This window comes from Solea solea, chromosome 6 (assembly GCF_958295425.1).
Source record: "Solea solea chromosome 6, fSolSol10.1, whole genome shotgun sequence".
NCBI classification, from domain to species: Eukaryota; Metazoa; Chordata; class Actinopteri; order Pleuronectiformes; family Soleidae; genus Solea; species Solea solea.
Window position 1 is genome coordinate 27,412,820 of NC_081139.1, and position 12,790 is coordinate 27,425,609.

General features: G+C 38.4%; 1 protein-coding gene and 1 long non-coding RNA gene across 3 annotated transcripts; both read right to left on the reverse strand.

Annotated features, from left to right (window-relative positions):
• Positions 1-1,512: 1,512 nt before the first annotated feature.
• On the reverse strand, positions 1,513-8,584 carry eif6 (eukaryotic translation initiation factor 6). Its single transcript, XM_058631610.1, has 7 exons — positions 8,456-8,584; positions 7,276-7,423; positions 4,718-4,803; positions 4,458-4,633; positions 3,882-4,058; positions 3,213-3,397; positions 1,513-2,182 (listed from the first exon to the last, which is right to left on the reverse strand). The coding sequence occupies exons 2-7, from the start codon at positions 7,380-7,382 to the stop codon at positions 2,173-2,175; spliced, it is 741 nt and encodes a 246-aa protein (XP_058487593.1). The 5' UTR covers positions 7,383-7,423; positions 8,456-8,584; the 3' UTR covers positions 1,513-2,172.
• Positions 8,585-11,256: 2,672 nt separating this feature from the next.
• On the reverse strand, positions 11,257-12,782 carry LOC131460816 (uncharacterized). 2 transcript variants are annotated; one of them, XR_009240419.1, is made up of 4 exons: positions 12,308-12,782; positions 11,804-11,976; positions 11,553-11,675; positions 11,257-11,436 (listed from the first exon to the last, which is right to left on the reverse strand). It is a non-coding gene; the product is annotated as an uncharacterized LOC131460816 (long non-coding RNA). The 2 variants fall into 2 exon arrangements; XR_009240418.1 differs by having other exon boundaries at positions 12,058-12,782.
• Positions 12,783-12,790: the final 8 nt, after the last annotated feature.

Consider the following 12,790-nt stretch of genomic DNA (forward strand, 5'->3'; position numbering starts at 1 on the left):
TGAGCAGTGGCAGATTCTTCAGTTACGTACGAATGAAAACTTCTCCAACAGCTAAACGCTAAAAAATAAGAAAAACAACAAAAAATTCAGCGTCTCCCCCCGCCACTCTTGTGATGCTCAGTTTCAGTCTTTCGCCGTGAAAAGATCGCGTTTGAAAGTCATGACGTAACCACATCGCGGTTACGTTGGGGCACGTGTCACTTCCGCGCTGTGTGCCAGGTGGCGCCACCATCTTCAGCCTCACATTTTTTCGGGGCCATGTTAAATTGTTGTCATTGTAGCGTAGAGTTGAGCTTTAGACACAATAAAACAAAAAGTAAAGTATGTAAAAAGAATGAGGGTTTTTTGCACATAAATTAACGCAAATATAAAAGTCGGATAATGTTTTGTTTTTCCTTGTTTTTACGAATTTTACTGAAGATAACGCTAAACGCTGTACGACTTCCTTCCTCAAATGCGTCACAGATTGCGATGGACTACAAACGCTGCATGTCGGAGGGTTTTATAACGTTTCTGTTGATTTTTACACTACAATTATGTTTGTTTTTGTTTGAATTTAAAGTCTTTTTCCAATGTTTTTTTTTTCCTCCAAACCAAAAAGTGAAAGTTTGTGTGTTTGAGACGATATAAAGGATCATGTGTTTTCACTGTTTGACGGCTGTACATACACACGTCGCTACAACCTGATTCAAAGCGTTTGCCAATAAATAATAATCATAATAATCATAATAATAATAATAAAACGTTACCTTTAAACTGTCTTGTCTTTTGTGCTGAAGACGATCGTTGATTTGTCTTTTACCAGTAGATGGTGCTATTGACACGCTGACACTGTCAGAAAGACTTTGAATGAACGGATGTCGAGGCTAAATGACCGTCATGTCGTCACAGACACCATTTGTCCTGCATGCGTCTCATTATCTTAACTCCTGTAGACCCGCCTTTCATTGACACAGCACAAAGCAAAATTCAAGCACTTTCAATGACCCATGTCTATCAAGGAAGATTTTTACAACCTTTCAAGGGCCTTGAAATTATTATATTTGCCCAGAATTCACACTCAATGATTTCAAGGACAGACAAAAAAACTCTACTTTATTTCTTAAAATTCACTTTTAATCATTTCTTTCAAACTTTCAAAGGCTTTTTTTTCAAATTCACAAACCTTCAAGGATTTCAAGGACCATGAAGGGGACACCCATGGCAGGAGACATTAACCTTAATATCAATTTCTTTCTTGCATAAAATTCAAGCACTTTCAATTACCCATGTCGATTGTGGCCCTTGAAACTTCTTTATCCAAATTCACATTTTCAATGATTTAAAGGACCAATGAGGAAAAACTTTCAAGGGCTTTGGATTATTTTTTGTTCCACAAAATGTTAAGGTTTTCAATGACACGTCTATATGGGTGATTTTCAAAAACTTTCAAGGACTTCATGTACCATGACTGATTACTGATGCATATAAATTTGAATTTTTCCAGATGTTTTATAAAGAAAAACAAACAGATAAAAGAGGGTGATTGATTTTATTTTACAAAAACATGATCAGGTCGTGACTGACGGGCGCGCACACACAGACAAACACACACACACCAGCTTGGGGTGCGTACTTCACGGTCAGTCACACAGACAGGTAATAAGAGTTCCCTCCTTCAGTAAAGTCCTTCCTCTTAAATCCACATCGTCTTTTTTCCTCGGCATAATTCCACGTTTGACCATCGACAAACAGAAGCAAAAAAAAACCAAAAACATACGAAGTGACAAATGCACCAAGCCTGCAGGGGGCGCCATCGCCCTACTGTGGACTTGTCAAGGCAGTGTCAAGGTAAGGAAATATTTCAGAACATGTGTTTTAATGACACGCTTTTTCTTTTATTTCTTTTAATTATTTCGAACTTCGAGGTTAAAAAATGTAAATGTAGTTTCATTTTAACGTCCAGTAAATTTTGTTATTTTTTTAAAAGGACGACCAATCATCTACCGACGTTTGTTTCACTAGTGATTTTTCAAAATGACAAAACCGTGTGTGTGTGTGTGAGAACTGGTCACACAGCAGCAGGTGGGAGGCGGAGCTTCTGTGATGAGGCGGAGAGATGAGGTCCAGCTGTGCGAGACCACGAGAAAATGCAGCAGAAATTTCCTCCTCGATTACAGAAACCTGTTTTTTTTACGCCATACTGAGGAAAACAGGAGAATTTGAATAATTTATTATATTTAATTAAACATAAAATACAGTAAACAAAGTTAATCATAGAAGAGTTTAGGACAACATGAGGAAAAAAACCTCAATATTGAGATTTAATCAGAAAAAAATCTGAATCCTAAATTTCAAATCAAAATGTAAGTGGAAAATTCTGAGAAAAAAGTGAACATGTTGGAGAAATAAGGCGGAACTCAAATTCAAGAAAAAAAACAAACTAAGAGAAATAGTAAAATAAAAAAAAAATTCAAAAAGTACAAATTCGAATAAGTCACATTTGCAAGAGATTAGTGAAAAATTTGGAGAAATAATTCTGAATTCTGAAATTTAAGTCAAAATTTGAGAACAAAAAATCATAACTGTGAAACTGAAGTGAAAAGAGTCCAAATGATGGTGAAAGTGTGAATGAATGAACCCACCTGATGGTGAATGTGTGAATGAATGAACCCGCCTGACGATGGTGAACGTGTGAATGAATGAACCCACCTGACGATGGTGAATGTGTGAATGAATGTACCCACCTAACGATGGTGAACGTGTGAATGATGGTGAACGTGTGAATGAATGTACCCACCTAACGATGGTGAACGTGTGAATGAATGTACCCACCTGACGATGGTGAACGTGTGAATGAACGAACCCACCTGACGATGGTGAACATGTGAATGAATGAACCCACCTGACTACGTTGAATGTGTGAATGATGAACGTGTGAATGAATGAACCCACCTGGCGATGGTGAACGTGTGAATGAATGTACCCACCTGACAATGGTGAACGTGTGAATGAACGAACCCACCTGACGATGGTGAACATGTGAATGAATGAACCCACCTGACTACGTTGAATGTGTGAATGATGAACGTGTGAATGAATGAACCCACCTGGCGATGGTGAACGCGTGAATGAATGTACCCACCTGACGATGGTGAACGTGTGAATTAATGAACCCACCTGACGATGGTGAATGTGTGAATGATGATGAACTTGTGAATGAATGAACCCACCTGTCGATGAGTGAGTCCCTCATGTTAGAGGCGATGTTGGACGGCTGTGCTGCATCGCTCAGTCTCAGCACGCTTTCGATCACCGACAGCTCTGTGCTCGTCGTGTCCAAACCGCAGAACGCACACCAGTCGTTGACCACCATCCCCGCCGCGATCACCTCACTGCCCCGGTTCACGGTGCCGGCCTGGACAGGAAGTCAGCGCAAATATAGCGTTCTTAGAGAACTCTGGTTCGAAAACATATTTTTTATTAAGATTTGTTGTGATTGAACTGATTTTGTTTTAATTTATTTAAAATGAGTTAAAAAAAAGTTATTATACATTATACACAGATTTGTTAGATTCAAGTTAAAATATTTATATAACATATTATGCAGTATATATAACATTAATTCAAAGTTATATTTCTATTTAAATAAAGTGAAACACGTTTGGAATTTATTTATTCTGAAACAGCTCAACTTAGCATTTAGCATATCTCTCCCCCTCTCTATAATAACAGGCTAAGTGGTTAGCCCCTGTGCTATTAGCTGCTAATCAAGTAGCTCAGGGTAAAGTTTTTTTTTTTTTTTTCGATTCACTGAAATTTTGTGCTAATTAGCAAATGCTAAGCTATGATGAGCAATTAGCTAGTTTAGCCTGGGAAAAGAGAGAGGGGGAGACACTCACCACCAGTGGGACCTGGAGCAGAGAGGACAGTTCGTCCTGGTCTTCGATGGAGGTCTTTGGGTGGACCAGACCGCCCTGGTTACTGAACGCACAGTAAGAACCCACGAGAACCTGCTCAGCAATCGTCTGACGGAAAACCTCCACCTTCAGTGTGTCGGCCAGGATCTCCTCTGTCTCCTGAAACTCACATTAACAAACTTTCAAGGACCTCTTCCGTCTCCTGAAGACCTTGACGCAGCACAGCGCTAACATTTTATGTAAACGTCAGTTTTACGCCATAAACTGAACTTTGCACAAATATAAAAAACATTGCACTTTCAATGACCCACGTCTATTTTCAAAAACTGAAAAAAAGATTTTTTTCCCCCAAATTCACAAACTTTCAAGGATTTCAAGGATCCAAGGGAACCCATAAAAGGACACAAGTGGCAAAGGACATTATCCTAAATATCAACTTATTTATTTTACAAAATTCAAGCACTTTCAATGACCCATGTCTATTTAGGACAATTTTCAAAAGCTTTCAAGGCTCTCAAGGACCCGTGGGAACCCTGTGTGTGTGTGTGCGTGTCTCACCCTGTCGAGGTCAGGGTGCACCAGGGCCACATAGTCGTTGCAGGCGACGACGTTGCCGAGCGCCGACAGCCTCTCCTCGACTCTCTGCAGCCTCACGGTGTCGGGCAGACTGTTCCTGATGTGCTGCAGCTCCTGGTCCGTCGTGTTGCTGGGAACCAGGAGACCGTGACGGTTTCCTGTTCGCCACACAAACGTCACGAGTTAAACACAGTGAAGCTCGTACAGAGACTCTGTGCCTCTCACGGCGTGCGATGACTCACCCACACACATCCTCCCGATGATGCGACAGCCTGCGATGGAGGCGTGAACCACGGGGATGGTTTCTGACAGCTCACTTTCAAACACACTGCAGAAACACAGTCAGTCAGTCAGTGTGTTTACGCGCCTCCATTATTATTATTATTATTATTATTATTATTATTATCATTATTATTATTCATAATAATAATCAATTACTTAATTAATCGTCCACTATTTTGATTGAGTGTTTGTTTTTCTTCTCTCCAAATAATTAAATCAAGTGTCTGTGATTTTTCGGCTCCTTAAATGTGAATATTTTCTGGTTTTCTGATTCAAACTGAACCTTGAATTTTTTTCCAAATTCAGACTTTCAAGGATTTCAAGGACCTGTGTGCACATCGGTGGTGGGACACATTTACCTCAATATCAACTTCTGTCTTTCACAAAATTCAAGCACTTTCAATGACCCACATCTATTTTCAGGATTTCAAGGAACCCTGCGTGTGTGTGTGTGTGTGTGTGTGTCACCCTGTCGAGGTCAGGATGCACCAATGCCACGTAGTTTTTGAAAGAAAATCAACATGTTATTGATTATTTCCTGATCAGTGAACGACGGCTTCACTAAAAGTCAATTTGGCTGTTTTTTCTCCAAATGATTAAATCTGTGATCCGTGATTCTGTGACGTCTCAGCTGACAACAGCACCGCAGTCGCTAAGCTGTCTCCTTCTACTTCCAGGTCAGGAGGACGTTTAGAACGCCAAGTCCAACGAAGTGCAAACATGCAGGAGTAATCCGACTGTCGTAGTCGGACTAAGACGAGCTGGATCTCAGTCCGACTAAAAGCGGACTTTTAACACGCATGTGGCGCTTTCACTAACTAATTACTTTCATAATCGATCAATCTGTCGACCCATTTCTCGAGTAAACATTTGGTCCATTAAATGTCCGAAAATGTTTCAAAACAGAAAATATCTACATTTAAATCAATAAAAGGTGGACGCTGTGGACGAAGAGGCTTCTTACAAGTTGCCCTCCCATCTCAAGCTGTGTCAGCACATTCGGCCCTTGAATTTGAATGGTCCTGAAAAGTCCTTGAATTTGATGTCACACACCTGGTGCCTGCGCTCATTCATGTACAAAGTTGATCGAGAGAAAACAATCGAGTTTCGAGGAGGATTGTTTTATATTTAACACTTAAGAAGCTGAAATATCAAAAAAAAAAATACTACTTCTTATTTATTTTATGATAAACAGTGGTTATTGAACGTATTATACCACGTACCACAGCGGTAACAAGACATAAGATTCAGATGGAGCAAGACAGAAGGTGACTCTAATTATTCTATTTTCTCCACTCTAACTTTCCTCCAAGTACCAGCAGAGGGAGCTCGTGTACCACTATTTGAGAATCATGGACTTACAGAATAATGTTGTACAATGAGTAAATCATCCTTGATGACAGTGACTCATGTGACCTGAGATGACACCGTGATGACAGTGGCCGTTTCTCAATACTCAAGTATGCAAGTATGTATGTATTGTTCTGCTGTTTGAATGGTGGCTGGCGCCAAGTGCTGCAGCCTCATTACCGCCACCTACAGTGTTGATAAATGAACATATGAAATACTTTTAATAAATGCATATATATGTTCTTATTATTTTTACATTTTAAATATTTAACTTCATTTATTAATTTATTTCTATTAAAATATACGATACAAATAATACAATGTGGAAAATAGATATATTACAGCATTGTAGAGTAGTATATATATATATATATATATATATATATATATATGTATGTATGACGTATATGTACGTGTACAAATATATACTACTCTACATACTATACTATACATATATCTAATATTTACATATTATATTTAAATATAAATCTCGACTTTAATATAAATCTAAAATTCAAAGTTAAAATAAATAAAACATTAATAATATACAAACCTTCAAACTTTCAGGTCAAAACGTTTCCATTAAAAACAAAATAACACGTCAACAACAAATCTATGGATCACACCGAGCATCTAATGACAGCGACGTCTGAGCCAGCGGATCATTTCATCAGGACAGGCCGAGGTAACGCTGCTCTGTGCCGGGCACAGTGAGCGCCGAACGTCCGCAGAGGCGGAGCTTATCACCTCCGACAAACGTCGCTGCCAAACTATAAATACGTCATATCTTCATACACAAACCACATGTTTGAATTCTATATGACTCATTTCTCGCCTCAAATGATGTTAAAACTTTGTTCCGGGACACAGAAAAATATTTATTTCAGATTTATATTTCTATTATCTGCTGCTATGCTCCGCCGAAATGTATTCTGGGATACATGGCCATCGCAAGTACGCTTAAGTCACCTCCGATGCATACTTGGTAAAAATGGGCGGAGCGAGAACATTTCCGGGTTTGAGAACCGTCCTCGCTGTTCGCTTACTTGAGAATTGGAACAGCACTTGGACTGAGGCTGATGACGTTTTCACAAGTACGGGAGTACGCAAGTACGCTCAAGTACGCACAAGTATGGATATTGAGAAACGGCCAGTGTCTCAGACTCACCTGTAGAAGTTCTCCGAGCCTCCGATCGCCACCAGACAGTAGGTGTTGGTGAGTTTGGCGAAGCAGCCGATCTCGTTGTTTTTCTCGAACGATGCTCTGACGGCCATGACGACAGAGACGAGGTTTCAGCGCTGACCCTGAAAATAAACTGGAAACAAACAAAACACAAATAAACAAACTTCAGACACGAGTTGCGCCTGCTCCTGATGAGCTCGACGCAGCTAAGGGGCTAAATCATTACGTAATAGAGGCTAGATCTGAAACAATTACTCGATTATTAATCGATCACTTAATTAATCGTCAGCAATTTTGATAATCGATGAATCGGTTTGAAGCTTTTTTTCATTGTTAAAACAGGATTTCTGATTGTTTTAGCTTCTTAAATGTGAATATTTTCTGCTTTCTTTGCTCCATAAAACAAAGAAATCCTGAAAAACGGAATCACTTTTGTTTGTAAGACATTTGAGAACATCATCATTCCCAGGTTTGACAAACACTGACCAACATTTTTCAGCATTTTCTGACATTTTATGGACCAAACGATGACTCGATTAATAGAGAAAATAATCGACAAGATGACTCCATTATCAAAATGATCGCTGGTCGCAGCTCTAGTTATGCTACATAATAATCTGACCAGCTACGTAATAAACTGACCGGACGCGTAATAAACTGACCGGCTATGTAATAAACTGATAAGCTATGAATAAAAACAAGTAAATATGTATGTTTGTATATCTATGTAATAAACTGATCAGCTATGACTCAGCACTCAGTTTCATAATTGGTCAAAAATGACTGTATCGGTATAATATCGGTATCAGTCAAAAAATAGCGGTATCGTAGTAATAAACTGACCTGCTACGTAACGAGCTAACCGGCTAAGTAACGAGTAAACCCGGCTAAGTAACAAGTAAACCGACTATACAACTAGTAAACCGGCTACGTAACGAGCTGCGCGGTTAAATCGCGAGCTAAATGACGGTGTGACCGACTTTACTGTGAGCTGCCAGACTGAAGCTAAATGACTTATATACGCGGCTAATTTATGAGCTAAAGAAGGAGCTACGCGGTTCGATGCGCCCGAGTGAGGCGACGAACAGCATCGACTTCACCCGAAGTGAAGTTTGAATTCAAACCGATTTGAAATAAACGTCAGTGAAAACGGGAAAACATTTACCGGGACGAGTTTGTGGCCTTTGAACGAGCGTGTGTGGCGTTCTCTCTGCTCCTCTCTGCAACCACACGTGTTCTTTTCCGCTTCCGGATTAACGTCATTACGTCATGATCATCACGCAAAGTGAGAAGGGTCTAGCTCCAGACCCGCAGACCACTCAACGACACACCCCTCCACTCAACGACACCCCCCCCCACTCAACGACACACCCCCTCACACTACACGACACTCTGATTGGGTCACAGAAGAGACTGCGTCTGAAACATGATGACGTTTACTAACGTGATGACGTTACTTTTATTGAAACTTTAGTTACACACGCGTATTTCACAGACACTTTTATCCCGGTGTGCGACAGGAATAGAGAAGAATAAACACTCGTGTTGACTTTTATGAACACAGAAATGTTCTTTCTGTGCAATTTGTGAATAATTAATGTCACTTTGAAAACTATGAAATGTTATAGCCAAACTGCTAAAATATATAAATGCCGATTGGAAACAGGCACGCAGTTCTTTCAACATTTAATTATCACGTTTATGTGATCTTATTATCACGTTTATACAACATACCATCACATTTATATGATATAATTATCACGTTTATACAACATACTATCACATTTATATGATATAATTATCATGTTTATACAACATACTATCACATTTATATGATATAATTATCACGTTGATACAATATAGTATTACGTTTATATAATTATCACTTTGATACAATATATTATCACGTTTATATAATTATCACGTTGATACAATATAGTATCACATTTATATAATTATCACGTTGATACAATATAGTATCAACGTGTATATAATTATCACGTTTATACAATATAGTCAGTCAGTCAGTTAGTCATCATCTACCGCTTTATCCTCCGCCAGAGGGTCGCGGGGGGTGCTGTGCCAATCTCAGCTACATCGGGCGATAGGCGGGGTACACCCTGGACAGTTCGCCAGTCCATCACAGGGCCATACACAGATAGAGACAAACAACCATTCACTCTCACACTCACTCCTATGGTCAATTTAGAGTGTTCAATTTACCTATCCCCACATTGCATGTTTTTGGACTGTGGGAGGAAGCCGGAGAACCCGGAGAGAACCCACGCACACACGGGGAGAACATGCAAACTCCATGCAGAAAGGCCCTTGTTCCAACCGAGCTCGAACCCGGGTCTTCTCGCTGCAAGGCGAGAGTGCTAACCACTACACCACCGTCTGGCCCTATACAATAAAGTATCACGTTTATATAATTATCACTTTGATACAATATAGTATCACGTGTATAATATAATTATCACGTTTATACAACATAGTATCACGTGTATATAATTATCACTTTGATACAATATAGTATCACGTGTCTATAATTATCACGTTTATACAACATAGTATCACGTTTATATAATTATCACGTTGATACAATATAGTATCACGTTTATATAATTATCACGTTTATACAACATAGTATCACGTTTATATAATTATCACGTTGATACAATATAGTATCACGTTTATATAATTATCACGTTGATACAACATAGTATCACGTGTATATAATTATCACGTTGATACAACATAGTATCACGTGTATATAATTATCACGTTGATACAACATAGTATCACGTGTATATAATTATCACGTTTATACAACATAGTATCACGTTTATATAATTATCACGTTTATACAACATAGTATCACGTGTATATAATTATCACTTTGATACAACATAGTATCACGTGTATATAATTATCACGTTTATACAACATAGTATCACGTTTATATAATTATCACTTTGATACAACATAGTATCACGTGTATATAATTATCACGTTTATACAACATAGTATCACGTTTATATAATTATCACGTTGATACAACATAGTATCACGTTTATATAATTATCACGTTTATACAACATAGTATCACGTTTATATAATTATCACGTTTATACAACATAGTATCACGTTTATATAATTATCACGTTTATACAACATAGTATCACGTGTATATAATTATCACGTTGATACAACATAGTATCACGTTTATATAATTATCACGTTTATACAACATAGTATCACGTGTATATAATTATCACGTTGATACAACATAGTATCACGTTTATATAATTATCACGTTTATACAACATAGTATCACGTTTATATAATTATCACGTTGATACAACATAGTATCACGTTTATATAATTATCACGTTTATACAACATAGTATCAGGTTTATATAATTATCACGTTGATACAATATAGTATCACGTGTATATAATTATCATGTTTATACAATATAGTATCACAAATTCCACTGTGAACACGCTTCTGTACAATGTAACGTTTTGAATAATTTCATTTGTTTTTGCAAACTTCCAACATCATGGCAACCTGTATGTTACAAAAAGGTGTGTTTAATATAGGCCTACATTTATTGAATGTCTTATTAGTCTGTAGTTTGACATGTTGTTCAACTGGACAGAACAACGATTAGAACTAATAAAAGTCTAATTGATCATGTTTTTAACCTGAAAAAAACCTCCTAAAATTCTGTGCTGCTGTGGTCCAGCTGGTGGTGATAGACAGATGTTAAGTAGACGAGATCTGCTGAGTGCGTCATTAAGGAGATGTTACCTATTTCCAGGAAGATATATGAAACACTGGTATCTGAATCAAACCCAGCCAGTTGGACATCAGTAGGTATTTTGATGAAAGTAAAACAAATGCACTGAAACCCTTGATTCTGCACAGGAAGTTGCATAACTTTCAAATCCATGTAATGAATACAAGTAATGAATGATATATCGTTTTTATTTGTATGCATAGCAGACAATTAACTATTTACATTTTTCAAAAAGTTGTCAGGGATTACAGGCGCCTAACAACAAAGTCCTCACTCTCTAAGGCTTTCCAGTTTGAGCCTTGCTTCCTTGGACCTGTGGCTCTGAAGCTGAGTTATCTCGCTGATGAGACAAAATGATACAACAAAATAATGAAGTCATTAATGACACTCACATACATTATGGGATATAAACTGTTGTGAAAAGTGGATTAACAGTTTCCTAAATGATCAGTTTACCTGGAGTCAAACTCAGTTCCACATGTGTCCATGTCTTAGATAGATAGATAGATACTTTATTGATCCCGAAGGAAATTCAAGAAATTCAGTCTTTGTCTTTGTCCAGGGAGATGGAGAGTACAGCTGCAGGGACATCAATCAATGATTAAGATTTAAGATTGTGTTGGACAGTGAGCGTGTGTTAAAAGGAGACATATGCAGTCATATAAAACATGTAGTCTACAAATCAGTGTCAGTGTCTGATATCTCACCTCTGTATGATTAAAGCCACAGGATATGCACACTTCTTATCTGTCTGTGGACTTTCAACCATTCCAGACAAGAAGTGCATCACCTGGTCCACTTGGTCATCATCTTCAAAAATAATGAAGACCCTGTCCTCCTTCTTGGCCCAGGGAGACACAATGTTGCCTCTGAGGATTTTCTATAAATATATTATAGGTGTTTAGCTTGGGTATTCATATATAAATACATAAACACCACACAGAATGCCATTGTCACTCACCCTAATGACATGGATTGTGTCCGACATAAAATAATACTAAAATATGAAATTGGTTCAAATAAATAGTCTGCTTAATTTGGGCTTGATTAAGAATTTGCTTTAAGTTGAATTTGCTGAATGAAAATCTTTAAAATGCTTTTTTCTCTTTGTTCTAGTTATACTGATACTCCTGCTCTTTCATTACTGTGTATGTGCGTGTGTGCGCGCGCGTTCACGGACGTCTCCATGAAAAACAAAAACAAAAGAAAACCTGCATGGCAACTACGCTCGTCCCCGTCTCTGTCCTCGCGCAGCGCCAGGATCGACGCTCTGAGCCAATCACGTCGACGCTTCCATGTGTCGTCTCGGTTTGTTGGCACTTCTATTAGCTCGCCGTCTGTGTGACGTCACTGCTGAATGCGGAGGACGTAGACAAAGAGCGTGTATAGCACGTGAGGAGGTATCACACTGATGTGTTTTTGAAAGTTTGTTACAAAAACACATGAAATCACGGTGGGGCTCGATGACTTTCACCGTTGATGTCACTTCTGTCGTATTTGTTTCGCTTTCGTACGCGTAGTGCTGTTTTATTTTGTAAACATGTTGCTATGCTGTTAGCCTGCGCAGCAATACCTCGTAGGGAGCTGACATCGACTGCTATTGCTAAAACTGGCTAGCCTGAGATTAACATTTAATGTTTGCTAATGCTTTTAGCATTGTACATATAGTTTACAATTTAGATTGAACATTTAGA